Genomic DNA, 25,052 nt, shown 5'->3' on the forward strand with positions numbered 1-25,052 from the left:
TGATTTCCATCCAAAAGAAGCTACTTTGCCTTACTTTGCAGAGGCCCCTATGTATTCCTCCCAGTTTATGTCTAGCTTTATACACATTTCAGTAGGAAATTTGTAACTGACCTGCTCTCCAAGGATAGAAAGAGTATACTAGAAGCATTGTACTATTAAATTGGTTTTAATTACATGTGTGGATTTGTTCCTCCCTTGTTATTACCTTTTGTAAATCCCCTTATTATATTTTCCATAGAACAGGCCACCCTATTGTCTGCATTTTTTTAAAACATGGATGAAATTACATCAGCATTACACTGGTTTTATCTGCCCTTTGTCCTTTTGTGGGGTGGGGGTGTGTGCATGTGCACTAATTTAGACAAGGATTCATACCAGAAACTAAGTTTCTATGAATCTTGATCAGGATGCAAAATTTGTTCTCTGTGTATATGTTATTCTTTTAAAAAGACCTGACGTCTGAGATTAGGATGGTCCCAAAGTCTTGTGACTTGGAATGTCTCTTCCTTGCAGTTTTGGTAGTAGACTGGTCTTCTGGATGATGTCACTGGGCATTCACAGTGGTAAACCTTTCCACTACAAGGTCAAGAGAGACCAATTCTGAATCACTGTAATGCATTACACAAAGTAAAAGACACTGTAATGTAAGTCTGTCTACAGTTACAACAGATGCCGATGGTTTCCCTACCAGCCCATTTATGCTCTTCTAAAGCAAGACAGGTAAGAATAAATCATACTGTTTCGAAGTTTCTCTGATGTTTGAGAGCTTAGAACCAGAACAATGGACTAGAGTATAATCTGGCCAGAAGAAATGTAACAGGAGAGGAGGGGCCCTTTGTTTGTCCCAGCCACCTGGCTAGCTTACACCTAAAATAATCACACAGAAACTGTATTCATTAAATTACTGCTTGGCTCATTATCTCTAGCCTTTTATTGGCTAACTCTCACATCTTGATTTAACCCATTTCTAATAATCTGTATATCACCATGAGGTCGTGGCTTACAGAGAAAGATTCAGCATGTGTGACCTGGCATCTCCATGACAGCTCTCTGACTCTGCTTCTCCCAGAATTCAGTTCTGTCTTCTTCGCCTACCTAAGTTCTGCCCTATCAGGGCAAACAGTTTCTTTATTAATTAACCAATGAAAGCAGCACATAAACAGAAGGACCTCCTACATCAAAGAAAAGAGCAGAAGCTTTGGTGACATTATCCAACTTTATCCAGCAAGCGCGGGGAAGACCCACCAGCTCATAATTCCTGCCTCTTATGCCTCATCTTATCAACATACTCACCTCTAATGTGGTTTATCGCCTATACATAATCACTGAGCAATTTATTTGTGTCAGTTTTATGCTGGAAATACATTTTTAAAAGCCTGAAGACAATGTGTCCTAAGGAATTAGAACTGCAGTGCACAAACATAACTTAAACACGAAGAGTAAGTTTTAAACGAGACAACCTGAGCACTAAGAGGGCGTACTGCCGGGAAATAAGAACGGTTGACATAATGAGTCCTTAGGATGGTGAGGGACTGTCATAAGGATTTCTTTTTGCACTGTTGTTAGTTTTCCCTCATTATTGCAGCAAATTCCTACAAACTTAGTGATTTAAATAAGGCAAATGTTTCACTCTACATTATTGGAAGTGCAGAATGGGTGTTGCAGAGCTAAACTCAGGGGTAGATTATTTCCTGGAAGCAGTACTGGAGTGATTTCTTTGATTTCCCGCTTCTTTGTGTCAAGGCATCTGCATTCCTTAGCCTGTGAGCCTGAGACCTCCTTCCTTGTGTATTAAAAGCCACTGGCGAAGCTTCTTCCCCAATCCCATTATCAAATATATTCCTTTTTTCTGTTCTTCCCTGTTCTGTACCGTATTGCTCTCTTGTGATTACGTTGTGGTCATTTGGATAACTACATACATTTTCCCTATTTGGGGCCAGCTGGTTAGAGGCATCAATGCTAACTGTCTTCTTCCTTAATTCTCTTTTGCGTTGTTACAGAAAGTATGCAAAGGCTCTAGGAATTAGGATGCAGATGATTGTGTAGGAAAGACAGGGAATGACTTCCCATCTCCCAGTATAAAACCCACTTAGTTCTCATGATGATCTCATTTCACTGACAAGGAAACTGAGGCACCCAGCTAACAAGACTCCCTGCAAGTCACACAGCAAGCAATGATTGCTATGAAGTACAACTCTGAAAATTATATTTTCCCTTCTACATTACACCAGATATTTAGATATTGAGAATTTGTGTCCTAAATAGTGAGAGCAACTTTACAAAGGTCTGAGCCTCGAAGGATGGGTGTGTGGATTGTATTTATCCTATCTTCAACAAATCCTTTTAAGTAGCTCATATCTGTCAAACAAGTTGTGAGGAACCAAAAGGAAGGCATGATTTCTGACAGCATTTTGTAGACACCTAGAACTGACAGAGAAATAAAGAAAGAATTACAGATCAAGGCCTAGGTATATGGAAGAAGTTTGCACAGTGAGCAAGTAGACTGGAAAAGAAACGCTACGTCTACCTGACTGTGGATGTGCACCCAAGTTTACTCCGCAGCCTGCACTCATTTTATACATAGCTTGTGCGAAAACCTCTCTCAGTGACAGAAAGAATTATGGTTTTGCTTTTGTTCTTATCATTTTCTTATTCTATCTGGCTTTCTTCCCACTTCCAGTTACTGAATTCTACCTACATTTCGAGACCTTTGAGTATGTGTCTTTCTTCTCAAGTAAAAAGGCGGTCCCATTCAAGGAAAGTTGAAGTCACAGAACCTAATGGCGTCTGGCGCACCCCAGCTTGTCAGGAGCTGAATATTATTAGTAAACAGAGTAGAAAAGCCACCTCTCGGAGACAACCTAGGTTTTCTTTGCCTTCTGATTCAGGCTAGAGCCACCTGACAACTATCTTGTCAGGCTTATCAGTTTTGTTTGGTTTGTTTTTATCTCATTCTCCTTGGCTAACCTACCTCTGTAAGACACAAATACCCCAACTGGCAATTTCTGGTAGTTACCTCTGAAGTAATTGCTTGCTTCACGTAATTGATTCTAGGCCTGCCAAACAATATTATGCTTAAATGTGACCTTGCCTAAAATGAAGTAAACTTATCTGACACAGTTGTCTGGTGTCCATGGATGCCTTTCCTGAAAGCCAGAATATGTTCCTCTCTTCAAGACCTGCAGCCCCAAAGCTTATGTACTCAAGAGCCATGCCTTCTTCTAATTCCCCAAAGTCCCTCTTTCCAAACTTCAGGATCCATAAAGTTCTGTCCATCGAGATGGGACGCGTCCTTTCTAATGACGTCATGCGAACAGTAGAAATGCTGTTTCAGGACAGCCACTACCCACAAACTCTTTATTCCTTGCCCTCATGAAAACTAATGGCTACCCTTTGCCCTACAGGAATCATTAGAGCATAACTCTTAGGAAATGCACTTAATTTTTACCAGTGCCATATTTCTAGCAAGATAGATATTTGCTGAGTACTTGTGAGTTAATGATTAACATGACGCAAAAATAGATAAAGCTTGGGGGTCAGAGCAATGGCTCCACAGGTACAGGCATTTGCCGTGCATATCTTGTGTCTAGAGTTTGCTCACCACAACCCGTGTAAAAATGGAAAGATAGAATCAACTCCATAAAGTTGTTCCCTGATGTCTTCATGTGTGTGGCATGTACAGGCACACACATAGACACACACATACATGCACACACATAAACACACACTCACATACATGTACATATACAATAACAATCAGAGAATACTTTTAAATAAATAAGATAAAACTTACTGAATTTGGCACACACACACACGCAAATGTTTTCTTAGAGCTTAGGGCTTTCTGTCACTGCCTTGTTCACCTTTGCTGTCCTTGAGTAAACTCCATTTCCAGACTACATAAGAGAGAAAAAGTAGAATTTTAATTGTCAGTTGGTAAATTGAATAGTGAATGAATGTTAAAGTTTTAACATTCAAAAAAATGGAATATTGAGAAATTGAAAGAGCTGTGAACTGAAACATGGATTTTAGCATCACTTCACATGTGGGGTCTGTGAGCATGGGTAAGTCGTCTGGTTCTCTCTGCATCTGTTTCCTCACTTGCATACTGGAAGGCTCACCATGTACCTTTTACCATCCACAAATAGAATATTATGTGTCAAAAATTTTTGCAAAATTAAAAGCTGCTTAATGACTCAATGGATTTTAATTCCCCATTCATATCAAACTCTGCATTCGGCAGAGTAAGTAGAGGGCTAGGAGATGACAGATGGACCAGCCATCCCAGTGGCCTTTCTTTGCCCCACCACCCTGCAGAGGCATCTTCTGTAAGAAGCACCTGCATTTACAAATTTTAGAATTTGAAAATTAAGGAAGCTATTTCAGCAAGCCTACATGAGTCAAGTCCTGTCTGCCAGTCACAATACTCTCTACAGTGGATGTACCAAAATGAAATTGGTGGATTCATCAGTGATGTGCTGTCGGCTCCTTATCTCAAAGGAGTTATGTGGAGGACCAACAGCAAGTTGATGCATCCAGATTGTGCCATCTCTGCCATTGTGTGGTTTGAGGCCAGTCATGACCTGTTTTTAGCCTCTGCTTTCTTGTGTACTAGAAAGTGGAGTGTACAGTAGACATCCCATGACAGGCATTTGCTTTCCTGTAAAGAAATGAGAGGTGAGCGATAACTAGCTTTATTAACCTTTGAATAACATACAAATTACTTAAGAGGGGTTGAGTTTTACTTGCCAAGGTCACAAAACTCATTAAATGGATCCTGAGAAGTTAGCCACCAAAGACCCTGCTTTCCACCATGACCTTTGTGACCTTGAGTAACCCAGAGGAGAGGTAATTGAGCAGCTACTTCTACTTCAGAAGGAAGAGAATCAAAATATTGAAGCTATTGACTCACCCGGAAGGCAGTAAACAGTGCTTCGGTCCCTGACCTTTCTGCATCCTGGGGCAGTCAATAGCCTGGCCACTGGATTCCGCGCCTGCCAGTGATTTTGATTGGGAGTAGTTTAACCTTGAACCGAGCTCTGAGTAACCAAGGCAACAGGAAGTCAGCTTCTGCACCTCAGGAGAAGAATCCATAAATCAAGTCCGTAATGCAAACACGGTGTACAGGTAGAGGTTTGTAGGAATACGTGATCTGAGAAATGACCCTTGAAAGCAAGTGACTGTCCCCTGATAGACTCTACCATGGCTACAAAGAGTTTTGAAAAACTTATGGATGGAGGTCACCAGGTTTTTTTTTTAAAATACTTTCATTTAAGTAATATAAATTTTCTCTCAGTTCTGTCTTTTAATTTTGAGCAGATGACAGATTAAGAAAGTTATTGCTGCCATTATTTCTTACTTTAAAATCACATCAGTCTCTAGAAATATAAACATCAGTGTGCTATGATGTTAAAGACTCAAAGTGCAGGAACAATCAGAACTTATCCACCAAGGATGTTCTCTGTACAGCCTGACTACTGGATTTAAATGATGACCCTTCACAGAGGCAAACCACTCAGCCTTTCCTCATGTTCCCATGTAAACAAGGGTGCTTTCCGTGACCCGATCTGTGCAAGACTCTGGTTGGATTTTTTGTTTTTTGTTTGTTTGTTTTTTAAAAATAATCAATTTTCTGCCTCAAAAAAAAAATCCTGTTCCTATGAGCAGAGAGAGAAAAGCAAGGCCCAGTCTGGAAGGACCCCACCAAATGTCCCACCATGGACCATCTGTTATCACTAGATTGAAAGGAAACAAATTCTTGCATTGGCCACCTACACAATGTCTTTTCCCTAGGGGCAAGCTCCCTTCCTCCCCACCCCAAGCTCCCCAGGCCTCTGCCCTCAGAAAGAATGATATCCTTTGTTTAAAGCTCATTTGATCGTCTTGCCCATCTATGCTGCTTCTGAGTGTCCCATCATCCCTTCAAAAGCCAAAAGTGACTGAGAAAAACATCAGGGCCAGTTTCCTTTTCCTTTCCTTAATGATGATTTCGAAAGTTGACAATTCCTCAATTGCCTAGGGTTTCCGCAGAAGCTCGACAGTGCTGATGGGGATGACAAAGTGTTTTCAGTGTCATTTTATTGCATTTAACAGAGTCTGTATCATAAACAGTTGAGTGGCAAAGTATACCCAGCAGGGGCATGATCAGACCAACTCTAATGAGATGATGTGGCCTGAGACTAATTTAGATGGTAAACATTTGCATGAAAATGGGTACAACTGAGATGACTGGGTATCAGTTCATTCCCGAGTGAGGGTTAAATATTCGTCTACTAATCCCGTTTATTGCCTCCATTCCCTGAACGTGCCATAATTTAAATAGAAAGGTATCTGTGTAACCTGTATCTGCAGGTACAAAGATGGCTCATCAGTCATTTTTTTTTTCCAAAGCAGCAGTTGTTCAGTGTAATGAATGCTGATAGCTTAGCGTTCCAAAGTGTGTTTGGGAGGGATCCTGTTGAGGTCCTGCAGTGAACAGAAATGGGGCGTTTGTTTTGGTTTCTTCCCTGCCTGCTGTCTCTGTGAACAGACCTGTTAGCAGCCACAAGCTAAGGACCATTGGACATTCTACCCTAGTATCATTCTCATAGATAGTTCTAGAACTTTTTCTCCTCAAACTCTCTTTTCTCAATGGAAAAGAAAAGTTAATACATGTTTGCAGTTTAGAAAATATTAGTAGTTGCTAGAAGTAGTGGCTCATACAGATAATCCCAACACTTGGAAGGCTGAGATAGGAGGAGTGCCACCTGTGTTATAGGCCAGTTTAGGTTACACAGTGAGTTCCAGAATAGCCTAGACTACAGAGTGAAACCTTTCCCTTTCCTTAACATATTCCTGTATCACATATGTATGATATATAATATGATACACATAGAACAGTAAAGTCAAGGCTAAGAAGTGAAGGGGAACTCTTCCTGATCCCCACTTTCTATACTCCACCAACCCCTGATCCTCCTTCCTTAGAGTAACCCCTGCTAGTTACTTAGATGGATGTTCACACAGGTGACTGTAACTACTCTAGGTCCTGTGTTTAGTTCATCTTAAGCACAGCTGCTTATTTTGCTAATAATGCATATTGCACACATTTTTGCTTATCTTGATGGATGTACCTTGTAATGTTGCTACCATAGAACTTGACATTTGTCTGTTTCTGTCCTCAAAATACCCTGAAATGCAAGATCAGAAAATTGCAGAAATTTTATTCGTCATGGCATCTTTAGCAAGAGTTTATGAGACAAGAAGGGAGAGTAGGAGGAGGGTAGCAGGGGCGAAAACAAAACATTAGCAGGACCCACTCTTGAGGTGCCTTCAGCTGCGTGGACCAGTTGTGTAATAAGGCTTGTGTCCTCCGCACGAAGCATACTGTGATGGGCATGAACTGTGGTCGCTGTTAGTATGGTCCAATGGACTAAGATGGTCTTAGCTTTAGTATTTTGCAACTGGTGATATCCAGCGCTACCTAAAAGCAGGGGGACTTTATTCAATTTTTCCTTAAGCTCCCCAAAAGGGTGCTCCTCTCATCTATAAAATTGAAAAAAAATAGTAATAGCCATGGTCATACCTCACTGAGCTGTCATGAAGCCAAAGTGATTAAAGGTGATCTCACGGTCGTGATTAAGATAACCTTGCTCTAGGAAGGGACTATATCACTCAGGTTGGTTAGGATGGGAAAAAAACAGTGTCAAGAATGACTGACAAAACCCAATTTGTTGTTATAGGTCTTAGACTACAGATGGAGGAAGCCTGAATAGATAGCCATTTGACATGGATGAGGCACACTCAGCCCTCTGGGATTAGACGTGGTTTACAGCTAGGGATGTCGATAGGTACCCATAAATCCTTAACCATATCAGAAAAGAGAACTAAACCTATCCTTACAGCTTCAATTGCTTCTGAGGAAGTCATGGGTTATATTTACCTCCATATCTGTAATAATATGGATAGGCAGTTACACATTAGCAATAATAGTAGAAACGTGCAAAGCATGGAGTGTGTGTCCTGGAACTCATTCCAAGTGCTTAGCATCTCCACTCACCTGGATGCTCAACACACCTCACAAAGTTCTCTCATTGTCCCACCTTTTAAGATAAGAAAGTTAACCATAAAAACTCAAGTTTAAAACTAGAAACTTGATTATTAAGTAGCATTAAATTACCTTAAGTAACTTGTTCTTGGTAATAGCCCAGAAATGCCTGAACTGGGAAACGGGGTCCAGATAACAAATGAGGATCCAGAATAGCCCATAAAAGGCTATCAGGAGCTGAAACATCCGAATCACTTGACCTGTGTCGAGTCCTGATGCTCAGAACCCTCCAAATCAGCTGTTCAATTCAATCTGCCATGATCCTTCTCAGCCTCTAGCCACCACTATTCTATATTCACAATGGGAGAATATCATATTTCTAGTCTAGGCATTGGAAATGCCAAAGTTTCATTCATTTTACTGTGTGAATGATATTCATAGTGTACCCCAACTTCCTTATCCATTCAGTCATCTATAGACACCCAAGATAATTATCTATCTGGATCCCAGGCCTCCCTATCAATTATTTTGCATGTTTTCCTCTCAGCACCAAGAATGGCTTTCCCTCAGCCTCACTGTTCCACATGAGCTTGGCGAAGCATCTCTTTATGACGATCTTGTAACTTTAGAATCTCTCAGCATCTAGACTGAGTAATACGCAAGCCTACAGGAACTGGGTGCTCAGTGTTTCTTCTCAGTGGTCTCGTCTTCCTGGCCAAGTGAGATGGGAGACTCGCTAGGGTAGGAATCGAGGCAATCACCCTTCGTACTCCATTCAGGGTAATCTTTGAAAAGATGTATCTCCTGATCCTCAGAACGCTAATGGATACCTGATACATTACACTGTGTCATTACATATGTGTCTGCCTCAAATCTAGGCACTCATTTTAGAAAGCCCTTAGTCCCAACATCACCCTCAAACTAGCCATGGCTATTTTTCCCTTTTAAGTGTTCTCAATTTCCTTTCTTTTTGTATCTGAAAGAGGACAAACAGTTGGACTGTTACTTGAATCATGGTCAGGTTTTATGATGGTTGCCCTCCTGTTCCTTTAAATCAACTACAGGTTCTTGACTTATTGTTTTTCAGGGATGCCAAGTCCCCACTTAAAAGTGGACCAGACAGCAGCACATAGTAAGAGTGAGGGCTCAGTATCCACCATGATGGCCAGGAAGAAGCCAACTGCAGTGGACAGTGTTGCGATTCCTTCAGCCCCGGTGTTATCTCTCCTGGCTGCGTCTGCAGCGACGACAGATGTAGGTGAGTTCTTCCCACACACTGATGACGGACTCTGAAAAAGTCCTCTAGTCATGGGGATAAATGACATTACAATACAGTGTATAATGGATGAAGCTCAAAAAATCAAGCTAACGGTACAATACAAATGTCCTCATAATAAAGCTAATAAGTAAATAAGTCAACACTGAACACCGTGATGAATGTCTACAATCCCTGCACTCAGGCTGTGGAGTCAAGAGGATCAGTTCAAGGTCATCCTCAATTACTTAGTGAGTTTAAATAGAGAAAGAAGTAAATAAATTTGTAATAGCAAGGACCATAGCTGAGAGTGTGACTTGGTGGTAAAGTATTTGTCTGATATGCATAGGTATCGTTCAGACTATCAAAAAATTAATTGGTTAATTAATTTAAAGCAATTGCAGTTTGAGTTTCTCTAATCAGAAATGCTGTGCCCAGAAGTGATTGAGAATACAGTGTGGGGGCCATTTGCAGATGCATGTCAAGACATTCGAACTTCTAAAGAAGCAAATTCAAACCAGTAGATAACAAGCTAATCTATCATTTAAAGTCCTTCTCGTCAAGCTGTCTTTGTTCACAAACACTGTAGATGAGAAGGTCATGGTCCATCTTCCCAGTCTAAATGGTCATGTGTCAATCAGCTGTCTTTACCATCTGAAAACACAACAGGGAAACCAGGTCATGGCCGAATATGAAGTGACTCAGCCTGAAACCGAAACAACTCGTGATGGTGTCACCAGTTAAGTCATCACTGAGTGAGTGTTAGGAAGAAACCTTGAGTTCTCTCAGTGCAGACCGGTTGTCATGCTGACCCTAGAGATAAGGTGCCTCGTGTTCTTACATGGCTGCAATTTTAATAAGTTAAAAAAATGTTAAGGAAAAAAATCAAAGAAAATCTTTGAGAGTCTGTTTTAAAATAAATGTCTAAGGGTAACATGTGGCACATGTCCAAGGCCCTGCAAACACACATCAGGAAAAGCAGAATGCATATATCTCTTGAGGTGGATGAAGTGTGGGGCCCAATGAAATTCATTTGCCTTTCGTATGTGCATCACAGACTGTTTCGGTTGCTTTATTTTGAGAATTTCACACATTATTGCACTGCATTTTCATTGTATCTACTCCTCCTCCCTTGCCTCCCCTGCATCCTTCTCTCAAATTCATGTCCTCTTTTTTAATAATGTGTTTGTGTGTTCTACTAAATCCAATTAGTATTGCATATATAGATACACACACACACATGTATATATATATATATATATATATATATATATTTGTGTATGTTTATGTGTGTATATATGTGTGAATGTTGATCCCGTTAGGCATGGGCACTCCACCAAGGGCCCATCCCTGAAGACAGTTAACTCTCCTTCTCTGTCCCACCATTAACCTGTTGCTCCTTACCTAGAGAAGGGACCCTGTGGCGCCTTCCTCTATCCATGCTGGAATGTTGACTAATGTTGTCTTATGCAGGAAACCGTGTTATTCAAAGATCTTGAGGGTAACATTTCTGTCATGTCCAGAAGACACCATTTTGTAGCTATCTTTCCAGTCCTCTGGCTATTACAGTATTTCTGCCCCCTTTGTCATGATGTCCCCTGAACCTTGGGTATGAGGAGATATTAATATATGCATTTGATGATGGATACCCTGTCACTTGTTCTCTGTGCTTAAAGTAGTTATGAATCACTGTAGTAGTCTCTATCTGGTGCAGGGGACTTTTCTTGGATGAGTAGTGAGCGTTTCACTTATCCATGGCTCTGAACATAAGTATTTAGAAGGCTGGATCAATTTTAAAAGATGGCAGTACTAGGTTCTCATCTATGGTCTATGACCTTTTCAACCATGGGCTCTTGGCTAGGTTTACAATACCATTTTTGAGTTCCTTCTATCGAGGAGAGTCTAAAGTTCAATAAGACAGAGCTTGAATACCCCCGACATATTAGTGCCAAGATTTCACTGTTGGGCGTATCTTGCCCAGCTGATCCGGATTGTAGTTTGAAGGATTTGCAGCTGGATGAACTGTTGAAAATGTTTCTCTCCTGGTGGCTTACATAGTATCTTCCAATACTAGAAGAGCTAGCCATCGGGGAGGAGACTTCCAGGACTGTACCAGCTTGACTTCTCCAAGTCCCATGACCAAAGTGTATTATGATGTCAGCAAAAGTCTCATTGTTCAATTCTGGCGGGCAACCATGAGCAAAGACAGTAGTCTCTGCTGTTTGGGGGGTCACATAGACCCTTCTCGACGAACACTGGCATCTCACCTGGCCCTGAGCTTTTTGTTGAATAACTATATGGCTGCTGGGTGGTGCAGGAGGTGTTAAAGGGTTTCATTTTTCTTTACAGCTGAACATAATTCATAGACAATATAATAATAATATATAATAATTTATAATAGATAATTGTATCTATGTACCCCACTCATTCCATTCATCAGTTGAAGGGCATCTGGAATGGTTGTATTTCTTATCTACAGTGAAAAGAGGAGCAGAAAATATGCAGGAGCAAATATCTCTGTCATCTGTGCGCTGTTTTTAGTGCCACTGTGTTTTGGCTGAGATCTATCCATGGAGTCAGGGATAGAGTATTCCTTTGCAGTTTCATATCGGTGCTCCAAAGTTTAGAATTCTCAAGATTTTTAATTTCAGGCTTGCAAATTAGGGATGCTCAAGCTAGGCACCTTGTACCCCTGCCTCTTTTATCTCTTTCATGATGCTGGGACAGAAGCCAGTCACCCTGCATGATTGACCAGTGCTTTGTCACGACTCCAAGGCCACACCCCTTAATAGTGCCACTCCCTTTAGGGGTCATTTCCTTTCATATCACCATATTCCACTTCCTTGTCCCCAAAGGCTTGTAGTCATATCATAATGCAAAAAATACATTAGTCCTCATAGTCTGTAACAGTCTCAAATTCATTTAAAAGACTAAAGTTCAAAGTCCTTTCTGAGATTCATACAATCTCTTAACTATAATCCCTATAAAAATCATAATCAAAAAACAGATCCTATATTTTCAACATATAATGGCATAGGATATACATTACTGTTCCAAAAACATAGGAAAGGGAGAATAGCAAACCAAACCAAACCAAAAACCAGCTGGACAAACTCCAAACTCTGCATCTCCATGTCTGATGTCAAAATGCTCTTCAGATCTTCCACTCTCTCCATCTCTGTTGACTGCAGCAAACTTCTTTCTCTTTGGCTGGTTCCACTCCCTGTTATCAGCTTTCCTCGGCAGGTGTCCCACAACTCTGGCATCTCTAATATCTTGAGCTCTCCAGGGAAATCCAGGCTTTAAATGCACAGCTTCACTATTAAAATAGCCTCTCTCAGGCTTCCATCCAGGGACACTCCTGACACATGCCTGGCCTCAGCAGCTTTCCTTAGCCACAAAGGGAGATTCCATAACCCCTTTATTCTATGCTTGACTCTAATGCCAGAATCACGTGGCCGAAGCTGTCAAGTTCTACTGTTTGCTGGGTCTAGAACAAGACCCAGTTCTGTCTTCACCATTTTTTGACTGTTACCATCAGTGCCTACGTTTGGCTATTCTGGAACTTTCTCTGTAGAACAAGTGGGCCTGGAACTCAGATATTTGCCAGCCTTTCTTTCCAGTGTTGGGACTAAAGGCTTGTACCACTACACCTAGTTCTAAGCTTTTCTTTAATTCCTTTTCTCAAGATGGAAACTTATCTGGGTGGGATCTGTCCCTGAGGTCATCACTTACTTTATTCCATTTCTTAATCCATTTATCTTCTTGAACACAGGGTTTTGCTCTGTTCCACTTCTTGATACTCCTTTCTCAATCTGTACAGTTTGTATTTTTATTTTCTCAGCTTGCTCCTTTTCATTATAAACCTCCATCTGAGTTAACACTAATAACCATATTACAGAGTCTATACCAGGCTGTTTTGAGATTTCCTCTGCCAACAGAGTTAGTCCAAAACTCTTCACTTTAGCCTCTAGGCAACATACTAGCATTCTTCTCCTCTGAAACCGATTGAGTCAGGCCCCCCACAGTTCATCAGGTCACACTCAGCACCGCTGTCTTCCATGCTTCCACTAGTATGTCCATTCAGCAGCACTTAAAACATTTCACTGCGTTCCTAAGACAAACTCCCAAAGTCCACCTTACTCCAAACAATCGAGTAGTCCAGTCTTTCTCAGCAGTACCCCAATCCCTGGTACCTACTTCTGCCATACTTAGGATTTCCATTGCTGTGAAGAGACAGCATGACCACAGCCACTCTTATAAAGAAAAACATTTATTTGGGGTTGGCTTACAGTTCGGTTCAGTCCATTTATCATGGTGATGGGAAGCAAGGCAGCTTGCAGACATGGTGCTCGGGGAGGAGCTGAGAGTTCTTACATCTAGATTCACAGGCAACAGGAAGTGGTCTGTCTCACTGGGCATGGGTTGAACATATATGAGCTCTCAAAGCCAGCTTTTCTTTTATTAATATGCTTCCTCCCACAAGACCACACCAACTCCAATAAGGCCACACACCTCCTAATGGTGCCATTCCCTTTGGAGGCCATTTTCTTTCAAACCACCACAGTCACAAAAGAACGGAAGGGCCTTTATGGACCAGCGGAACCAGTGGGAGGGCAACCAGGCAGAGAAACCTGTGTGTGATACCACAAGTAGGAATTCAGGAGGGAATAACTTGACTACAGCAGAAGATTTGGGATGTGGTCTGCACTATTCCCCTTGAAAACACTATTCAAACTTACTGTTTATGTACCGAGACCTCTCTTCATGAATTGAAGAAATTTCTCTGTTTTTTTTTGTGTTTTTTTTGTGTTTTTTTTTTTTTTTTTTTTTTTTTTTTTTTTTTTTTTTTTTTTTTTTTTTTTACTTTTGCTTGCCAAACACAGGTATTTCCCAGAGGCCAAAGACAGGTGGTCCACAAATCCCCTCCCCCCTAACTCTTCCATTCAGTGTGAAAGACAGTGTTGCTGGGATCATATAGTTATATGGGCTTACCTCCTCTGCTTGAATCCAGCAGGTAATTTACAAATATGCCAAGCAGTCAGGAAAGCAGGTGGGTATTAACGCCCTCAGTAATCAGAACTAAGCCAAAACTCTCCTGTGTCAGGATGCAGGAACAGGCTATTTCATTTTGGCAGTATGGAAACGAGACCCTCGTGAGAATTGCACAGATTTGGTTGATTTCCGGGCTCAGGCTGCAAAGCAGATCTTTTGCAGGGAAGCAAGCCAGGGATCTCCCCCAGGTGCTAGGACACAGACCTTTGTGAGATCCCACTCTCCACAGACAAATGGCTTCCTACAAACCTGGGGGAGTTGGGAACACACAGGTAGGCTCCTGGCCAACATCCTGCTTCCCTCCATATGTGGAGGAATGAAGGCAGCCTGAGATTCGGAGAGCTGCCTGAGGTCACAGAGTTGGATTTGAGTCTAATTTTCTCATCTACTGCCTGAGTTTTAGTGGAACCCCACCTCTCTCATGATGAACAGCAGATTTCTTTCTGAGCTGGGAGCCTCTGCTTGTTTGGAGAGCAGTTAAGTGAAACTCACCATTGGTTGGGAGTGATAGGTCTAATTCAAAGCAAGCATGCAGGAGGCAGGTAATAGTTTCTGAGTTTGATTTTATCTAATTGCATGCTGATGCACTAGCCAAGCATGCCTCACGTGGAAGTGTTCACTTGACTCTTGTTTCGCCTCCTTTCATCTCTCCCTATAAACAAAGTAAATTTAGAATTGCTCTGTGCTTTGTGAAGAAATCAATTTTATGATACGCTGTTTCCTAATGGGTTATCATTTTTACAGGATGGTTTGTGGAGTCAGGCATGTTATAGTTAAAATGAAAAGAGAAATTAAACTAAATGGCTTACAAGGCAAAAACTGAACAATATTTCTGTTTTTTCTTTGAATATTTCATACATGTATACAATGTATTTTGATCATATTCATTCCCCACCACATCCCTCCAGCTACTCCTAGGACCACTTAACATCCATCCCTTCAAATCCTTGTTTTAAAAAAAGAAGAAAAAGAAAAAGGGTTTTCTGATCAAGGTTGAAACTGGCATGAATCTGTGGGTATAACCATGAGTGCAAAATTAGTTTAAGAACATGCTTAAACAAGGCACTGGAAGAATTCAGACAGTTGGTTGATTTGTTCACGTTGAAGTATTGGATGTTCATCTTCCTGCTACACTTGAGCACATGCAGTAGATGCTCATTAAATAATCTGAGTGGAATCATTGGTGCAAAACATAAGGGATGAGCATCTGAAAAAGAGTCACTGGGTCCTAAAACTACTTAACAGTAGGATGGCAGTGCATTAGGCAGTGTTGGTAGATAGTAGCCAAATAACCAGCCTGGAGCCAAAACAGGATTGTTTTTTCAAACATGTGATCATTAACTGTTATGAAACAATGTTTTGTACCATATTTTGTATACCAGCATTACAATATGGGAGCAAAGACTATAAATCAAGTCTAACAGTGTGCATTCTCTGGCTAACGTGTGAGCAGCTGGACAAGCACATGTCAAAGGGAGCTCCCAAGTAGTTTGGTTTAAGGCAAATTTTTGGTTTCATGGACTGTGAGACATGTGCTGGTGGCAAAGTTATTGATTGGTAGGATGAGCAGTGGAGGAGATGCCAAAGAAAGTGACCATCATGAGCTCTTGGAGAGTGAGAAGGGCAGGGAGGGAGGGAGGGAAGCAGGGAGGCAGAACCACCGGCATTCTAACGGGCCAGCTTGCGTGATCACACTGCTCAATGGCTATTGATCCGCTGCGGCCACAGCCATCTAACTCAAGGGAGAGCAGCGTCATTATTGGCAGTCATTAGGGCTAATGCAGTGGAGGCTTCAATAAGGTTTGTTCAAAGCGATGCAGAATTTGAAACAACTTCTATTATACTTGCCCAATAATGATTTAATAAGCATATTAGATAATCTATACCAGAGTAAGTTAGGCTAATTTTTCTTGTCTCTGCATATTGATATAACTTCTTGGGGAGGTCATGCAGTAGACAAAGAGTCATGATTTCATTCTGAAAGCCTGGGTTTTATTTTTCTTCTGTCCTATTTAGGATGAGACCACATTAATAGGTACATCCCAAATCATAATAAGAAAAATCAAAAGAGTAAGATTGTTATGATTGTTTCCCACAATGTCAAAGCCAGAATGATGGGTGTAAAATGCATACCACTGTTTCTGTTCCAATCTCTCTCCCTATGCACAGAAAGATGACAAGGGGAGATACACACATAGACAGAAAAACACAGAGAGACACACAAAGATGCACACCCATGTGTGTCTCATACATGTATAGAGATAGAAGCACTCAGAGACACATAACACATGGAGAAACACACCTCAGACACATATATGGAAAGTGACCCATGCATATATTAGAGAGAGGAGGGAGAGAGAGAGGCTGACTCATCTTAGGTCCAAAGAGGACGTCAGCGGCCAGTCTCACGCTCAAGGTGTGGCTGTGCTAGGAACGGAACAAACGGTTCTGAGTATTATGAGTTCTTGACTCTAATGGTATGAGGATGGAGTCCAGTGTGTTGGTAGTCAGAACGTGATGACTGGGGAAACTATTTCTGGCTCCCAAGTCTTCAACAACTAATTGTTCCCCTTATTACCGGTGTCCTTTAGAGGGTCTTTGAAATTAACAATACTCTGGTGTAAAAAGTCATGGGGATTTGAGGATTGCACAATCATTCATTTCACGTGGTTTTTTTTGTTGTTGTTGTTTTATATGTAATCACATTGTTTTATATACAATCATAGCCACTGCATCCCTCATGGGTGATTTAGCCAAAGACCTTGTCTTTCAAAAGAATCAATGGAACCAATAAATATGCAAATTAATAGAGTTTGGAACATCTGAGAGTCATAAGTCCAAACACTGGAGAAGTCTACAGGTTGTAAAAGTAATGCCTAATAAACTGAAGCAAATCACTTAATATATGCAACGGAAAGCCTCCATTCAGAGAAAATAAAGTCTACCATAAGAGCCATTGATCAAGTTATCTAAACTGTACTATCCATGGGCTGTGTTAAAGCATCCCTACAATGACTCTGTGTTTGTCTGAAAAGCCCACTGATGTGGAAAGCTGATAGAAAGCTGCCATCCATGGACTTTGGGTCACTTCATGTTCTAGGATGACTGGAAGATGGTATGACCACCCCCCCACCACCAAGGTCTGCATCAAAGCCAAAAGTTTGCTGAAAATTTTCAATAATTATTTCTGCCCCACCTTGAGAAAATCAGTTTGTGTTGTGGTTTGCTTTTCATTTGGTTTGGTTTGGTTTGCTTTAATCTGGGTATCATAGAGCCATACATGGCCAACACTATAACATTTCTGGGAATAATTCAGTTCTCAGGCATCGGATTCCTCACCCCCATTTCCATCTGCTTGGAAATCTTCACTTTCAGATCATGATGTTCAAAGACTTCTGTTATGCTGGTTAGTTTTTTTTTTTGTTTTGTTTTTTGGTTTTTTTTTTTTTTTGGCACAAACTGCATCATATTGAGAAGAGGGAGTCTTAGTTGAGGAATTGCTTCCATCAGATTGGCCTGTAGGAAAGTCTGTGGGGAACTTGCCTAATAATGGCTGATGTGGGAGAAAGGCACCGTTCACAGTGGGCGTTGTCAACCCCCAGCAGGTGCTCAGGAGTGCTATAAGAAATTAAGCCTTGCAAGCTATGGAGAGCAAGCCAGTAAGCAATATTCCTGCACGGCCTCAGCTTTTGTTCCTGTCTCCCGATTCCTGCCTTGAATTCCTTTCCTTGTTGCCCTTTATGATGGGCTGGAAGCTGTAAGATGAAATAAGCCATTTCCTCCCAAAGCCAATTTTTGGCCATAGAGTTTTACCTCAGCAGCAGGAAGCAAGCTAGAGACCTACCATCTTTAGGGGAGCAAAGAACGTTCTGAGAAAGATGGTGCAAAGGAGGAACAGAGGAAAGGGCTTGAGATTGATCAGTTAGTGTCCTAATAATCAAAAATATGCTCATTAAAATACAGATTTCTGGAGCTTTAATCAGAAAGAAATAGCCAGTCCAACAGAGACATCTTTTCAGAGACAATTAATAGTTCTTGAGTAGGCACGGCTGGAGGGGCGAAATAACGCGCATCCTCCCATCTGCTCTGCGTCTGCGTGCCAGCTGAGGGTTATCATGTGGTTACTAAAGGCGACAGTTGAACGTCTATATTCTGACTTCATACTGTCTGCACTTATAAGCTGGGTAATGTCCAGCCTTAGTGTTCCTATCTGTAAAATAGGGAGAAAGTACAGCTTGTATAGAGGACCACAGTGAGGAAAAATGAGATATGTGGAAATCTGAGAGAATTAATACAAGTTTAGACACTGATCACTACCAATGGCACTATGACTATCATTCTCATTAGTGCTATTTTTTTCTTTTTCTTTTCTTTCTTTCTTTCTTTCTTTCTTTCTTTCTTTCTTTCTTCTTCTTCTTTTTTTTTTTTTGTGTGTGTGTATGTGTGTAAGCAGGGTTTCTCTGTGTAGCCCTGGCTGTCTGCAGATTCAGTTTGTAGACCAGATTGGATCCTTTTGCCTCTGCCTACCAAGTGCTGGGATTAAAGGTGTGTGCCACCACCACTTAGCTTAATGTTTTTTCTTCTATACCCACCTTTCGTGTCATCTGAATGCTAACTTGGGATGTTCTTCTCTGGAGTCCATTCCATTCCTACCCACTCGGGGTCACTAAACACCACAGTCCTGTGCTTTCTTGGCTTCCCATGAACCCACGGCCCCATGATCTCCACATTTGGTATAGTGTGCCCCCACCTACACCCCACATTGGACTGAATCCTGTCTACAACTGTCAGGCCTTATTTAAAACCCTCAACCCTGGGTGTTGTGCTTGAGACAAGCTGGGTGGTGGTTCAATATTAGTTAAGGTATAGTACACAGCTGCTTCCTAAAAAAGTGTGAGAGCCACTGAGTGTCGAGGCACAAGCTAGCATCTTACCAGTCAGTGCTGTAGAGCACTGGCTTGTCGTTCCTTATCTTCCATAAGTCCTGGAAACAGAACCATTACAATAATGTCAGCAGCAGGTGACCTGGGAGACACATTGGAACACCTAGTCTTCTTGTTCAATAATGTTAGTCCAGTTTTTCTGATTAACCTTCCCAGTGACCTCAGGGGAAAGTTGTTTTTAAGTAAATAGTCTTAAATGTGACGTGAGGAAAATGGCTCAGTGGGTAAGAACACACTTGCTTTGAAAGCAGGAGGACCTGAATTCAAGTCCCTACCACCCCTATGAAAAGCCAGCATGGCTGGGCATGGCCGTAACCCCAGTAGTGGGCAGCTGAAATAGGGGAACCCAGGAGTTCACTGGCTGGAGACCTGGATGAAAGAGCAAGCCTCCGGTTTGGTGGGGCCATTTCACAAGGCAATAAATCATAGAGAAAGACACCTAGTGTCCTGCACACAAGCACTCACAAGTCACACACTTATATGCACACACAGAGAGAGGTGGGGGGAGAGAGGAGAGAGAGGAGAGAGAGAGAGAGCTTCATACAATATAAAGATGTCCTTTTCCAGAGATCCGTAGGAGAAACATGGTGCATACATGCTCCATCACTCGGAAGCTAGCAGATTCTCATCATTAGTGTCTCTGTAAACAACCCCAACTCACCCTGGTCTGTGCTGTTCTTTATTTCTCACTGCGGCAGCCATAGGGGTTTTCCTGGGCACTAATCATTCCATGCTTAGATTCGTTGCGTTCCACATGTACTGCACAGTCTTTGAGCATCCCAGACCCTTGCAAAACAAGGAATGAGAGGGAGAGAACTGGAGACCCAGAGTTCTGTTGTTGAACAATTCACTAACACAACATGTGTGCCATGCTGGTGCCTAATACTCACTCAATAAATATAGCTGAACTTACTGTAGCTAATTAATTTCTCTCCAAAACTGAGATACCTGGGGGAACAAATAAAAAAAAAACAGAAGAAGATGGAAGGTTTAATGACAGGTTTGAACGTGCTGTATCTGTAAGGAGTTTAACTCAATTTATCTCTGAATGCATCATGCAGATAACGCTCCAACCACCTCATGCCACAGTCAGACCCTCTTAAAAATAGAGTAATGATAATAATACATTTTATCTTATTCTCAGTGATAGTATCATTCACGCCTCCATTGAAGCCCAGTGGGAGGTTTGGCTGTGAGACATCCAACACTGAGGGAGTCAGGTGCGATTATTGTAATGAGGACTCCACACTCAGAAAATGTGGAAAGGAAAACCTCCCATACGTGAAGTGATTTCTATTAAGATACTCATATCAAATATTCAAGCGCTTCTTCCTAAATGGGAGAGAAGGAAAAGAGACCCTTCCGGGGGCAGGTTATATACAGAGCAGAAGGAAAGGGCACAAATATTTTATGATAGCGTGAAGATGAAAGTGCAGTGTCCGCCTTGTTCACTGTTTTTTTCTATTTCCAGAAGTCTAATTAGATTGTTGGTTTAATGGTGGTGAGATAATTTAGTGGCAACGGAAAGCAACTATGTTAATGAGAAGGGGCCTAGCACTTTGTGTTTCCTGTAATTAATGGAGAGTTTAAAAAAAAAAAAAACCCTCAGTTCCTGTGAAGTTGGTATAGTGTGCCCAGCTGTTGAGAGAGGGGCAAAGTCTTTCCTGCTCACTGCTGCAGAGTTGGCCCCAGGCAATGTGGAAGAAATGGGTAATGACGGTCATTAAGAATGATTTTGCGTGGTCCAGGCAAGCTGTAGTCAGCTGAAGAAAGCAGGAGCAGAGACTGGGGTGTGGAGAGGAAGGAGGGAGAGGGAGAAGAAGAGGGAGACTGAGGTGGCGTAGGAACTGCATTTATAATTCAAGGGCAAGATTATGCTGCAGTCCTCATTACAATCCCACAGTCCTTTTCGGTCCTTATGTATGTCTGCGAGACTGACTGGCCCCTCAAGTCTCTCATTTTCTTCACCCGTAAAATGAAAACAAAGTAATCTCTGCCTTCCCTGTGCCAAGGAAGAACTGGATAAACAGATCTGAGTACTCGTCACCATGTAGCAATCCCCTCTTTGGAGCTCCATGAGTGGGAAGAACTGAATTAGATAACCAATGCCCATGTTTAAGAAATTCAAAGGCAGATAGAGTGACAGTCACCCATAATGCCAGAGCTGGGGAGGCGGAGACCTGCAGGTCCCTGGGGTTCATTGGCCAGCTCATCTAACCCACTCATGTAGTCTGAAGCCAATGACACACTTTGCCTCAAATAACAAGGTAAACAGTGGTGCCTACAGAGATGTATGCACACCCTCGGATGCATGCCCACACACATGTATGCACCCACACATTTCCTGGATATATCTTAGTTTCTACCTATTTGAGGGTTAGCCTTGGCTTCTGTCTGGTTGTGTGGGAATATCATTCAGGAGAGTGAAAGAGAAATTTGGGACCAGAATAGGGATCAACTCAAATTGCAGCATAAGACCCACCAATCATTCTGAAGGGAAGAAAGGAAAGCAGAAGGGCAGCGGCTGGGGCAGCCCTTGTCCCTTCTGCCTGCCTCCCAGAGGGCTATAATCTTTCATGTTAATTAGGAACTGCTAGGTTTTTGACACTCAGATTCTCTGGCACCTTTGTACTTAAATTCTTACCTGACAGCAAATGGCTGGAAGATGATACATTTGAGCCATTAGACGGAGGCGATTCTCTGGAGCTGGCTATGTCCTCCATCCCTAACCACCGCCTTCCTTTACAATCCTTGGCAGTTCCCCGCAGTTGATTGTGACTGTTCTTTGACTAAATTGACATGTCATCAAATTGCCTTCTAAACATCTGTATTTATATCCATAGACAAATGCTACTCTCAGCCTTAAGCAGAAAAGCTGCTCTTTACAGTGAACAATAAATGCAGACTCATAGCTGCTCAAGATGCTGAGACTAAGGGATGGTTACATGCTGACTCCTAGAAAGGACATTTATAGCATCCCCTCTAAGACTCAGGGACTGTCACGGGAGAAATTATAAAAAAGGATGTCAGATCTGGGGGCTAGCAGGAAGGGCTACAAAATGCCGTCTTCTTGATGTGACATAGACATTGTGGTCATGGACTAGGGGTCCTCTGCACTGGGTCTTGATAGTCAAACCCGTCAAAAGCTGTGCTAGTTAGATGTGGTGCAATGCACCCAGGAGTTAGAGGCAGGAACTTGACAGCAGTAAGAACATGTTGAGAAAAGCTAGGGATGAGGGTAATTTAAATTCATATACATATATATAATATGAATTTGAATATATATATAGATAGATAGATATACTTGTAAAATTATCAAACAAATCTAATTTCAAAAACATTAATTTAAAACCTGTGTGTACATATTTGCATGCATACATAACATACATACATATGAGCCCACCTAAAATTCTTGGAACTAAAAGTATTTTGGATTTTTTAAAGTAACATATATATATATATATATATATATATATATATATATATATATTAACTCATTCTCTTTAGGGAAACATGAAAATGTGTAAAGTGAACCAAAACAGTGTGTAGGATAACTTAAACCAACAGAAATGGCATGTAAATTGCAGTAATATTTTTGGTTATTTAATTATGGAATTGGGAGTTTGAAGAGGACCTTGGCTTTGCAGCTTGGGAGTAATGCCACAGTGTCATCAACGGTGGAAGTTAACAGGGGACCTCAAGCTTTCTCATGTTTTCTCAATTCTTATCTTCTCTTCTGTCCCAAGGAATGATATTATACAACTGGCTTTGGAATAGAGAGTGCTAGCTGGGTACGGCGGCATACGTAATAATACTCACTCAAGACGCAGAGGCAGGGCGATCGCTGGAAATTCAAGGCTGGCCTGCTCTGCTATGCAATGAGTTTCAGAACATCCAGGGTTACACATTTGAGGTTCTGGCTCAAAAATTAGAAAAGAAAAAAGAAGGAAGAAGGGAGGGAAGAAGGGAGGGAGGGAGGGAGGGAGGGAGGGAGGGAGGGAGGGAGGGAGGGAGGGAGGGAGGGAGGGAGGGAGGGAAGAAACCTGTTTGAATTGTTGTTCCATGACTTGATAGATATGAGGCTTTCTTGTGAAAGTGGCTGTCCCGAGAGGTCTCAGTTTCCATCTCTATACAGATGGGTGCTGAGATCTTTCAGTGGTCACTATCATGTATAAAGTCTTCTCTGTCTAGGTTGTTTTTTTTTCCCAAATCTAAGTTTCTTACCCTTACCCCTTGTTTCATTCAAGGGAGTGAAGAACGCCTTCCACTTACCTTGCATGCTCTAAGATACAGTTAAATCTGATAGACACTGTCTCTGAGCATCATTGACAACCTCCCACATCTTCACTAGCAAAGAGAAATCGTCCTTTTCCTCCTCCCCCGCCCAGCCCAGATGCCTAATTTTTAATCTGTTCTTTTAATGACTTTTGGAATGGATTCTGTTGGTCTATTTTATGAAGTCTGCTTCTGAAGGGGTCCCAGGAAAGAGCTCAGCTACTTTCACTTCTCATAAAGTTTTTTTTTTTTTTTTTTTCCTGTTGAAGAATCCTCCTGCCTGAGAATTCCATTGCCTTAAATACCAAGAGATACCAGATGGTCTTTTTAAGAAAGAAACAAACAAACTTACAAAATGAGTGTGTGCGTTCAGTGGACAATTTCAAAGGTAGAAAAGTTACTAGTGGGGGCGGTGTAACTGTGTAGTGGTCTCAGCAAAGGATGTGGACACTACATGGCCTGGATCCAGGATTGGCCCCAGGGAGATGACAGGAGCCAGAACAAAAGAGGTCACTATTGTCTGGCATTTCAGCCAGGGAGTCAGAGCCACACCCCCAGTGATGTTGCTGGGAGTCTGGCTGCAGTTTCATTGTTCAGAAACATTCGTCCAGGAGATGCTGCCCCATCCAGCCAGAAGACATTTGCGGAAGACTTTCTTTGAAATTGGCTTTTGTTAGTACTTAGGATTCCACAGTCCTGGTATTTTTCTCATGCAAGTTGCCAGAGCTAAGTGAGTTGGGTTTTGCATATGGAAAGTTCATTTTGTTGTGTAATTAATAGGAAGCAGCCTTTGGGAGCTGAGGATTCAGACCCTTATTTACACGAGAGCATATGTCTGTGCTTTGTTTATGACTCACTCATACCCTGTGCATTGTACCTTGAGTGTGTCTGCACTAACCTCCCTAGAATCCAAGCCTTAGGGTTTAGTAGCCGATAACTTAGAGTCTCTAAACAAAAGGTGTGAGCGAGCCTCTTCAATTGTCAAGGCAAGAATCTGAAATTGGTGAGGAAGTATTTGCTGTGTTGCCCGCCCCTCTGAGCTCAGGAGAGGGAGTGGAAGGGATCTGTAACTGTCTTCCAAGCAGAGCACTGGCACAATTTTTAGCACGTGAATGTGTGTTGACTCGTCAGGACAATACATGGCCCCCTCCTCTCAGTGAGACATTATAATTTGGACCCAAAAGCTTGGCAATGATAAAATGACCGTAGATGGTAGAGGCTGGGTGAGTGCTGGGGCAGCGATATCTGTGGGCAAGTTTGGTATAGCGTTCTTTTTCTGTTAGCCTGAAACTCTTCTGTAAAAATCTATTTTCTAAAAGATCTAATACTCTCCTTCCCTCCATGCCTCCCTTCTTCTCCCCTCCTCCTCCCTCACCAGCCCTGTGTATGTTTTTTGGATATGTGTTTTGGGGAGGATGTAAGATATGGGAGTAACTCCCTGGCATTAGATAATCAATATGAAGACTCGGTTTTATCAATCTGTAACTTTATGAAAGTCAAG

General features: G+C 41.8%; 1 protein-coding gene across 2 annotated transcripts in view; it reads left to right on the forward strand.

Annotated features, from left to right (window-relative positions):
- Setbp1 (SET binding protein 1) overlaps positions 1-25,052 on the forward strand; it is a 343,902-nt gene that overhangs the window by 301,295 nt on the left and 17,555 nt on the right. The window contains exon 5 of one of the 2 annotated variants that reach the window (XM_057788674.1): positions 9,111-9,281. The exons of the other annotated variant lie outside the window; for it this stretch is intronic. Coding sequence (XP_057644657.1) covers positions 9,111-9,281 — 171 coding nt within the window. The remainder of the gene's footprint in view (positions 1-9,110; positions 9,282-25,052) is intronic. 2 annotated transcript variants of the gene reach the window in all.

This window comes from Chionomys nivalis, chromosome 14 (assembly GCF_950005125.1).
Source record: "Chionomys nivalis chromosome 14, mChiNiv1.1, whole genome shotgun sequence".
NCBI lineage: Eukaryota > Metazoa > Chordata > Mammalia > Rodentia > Cricetidae > Chionomys > Chionomys nivalis.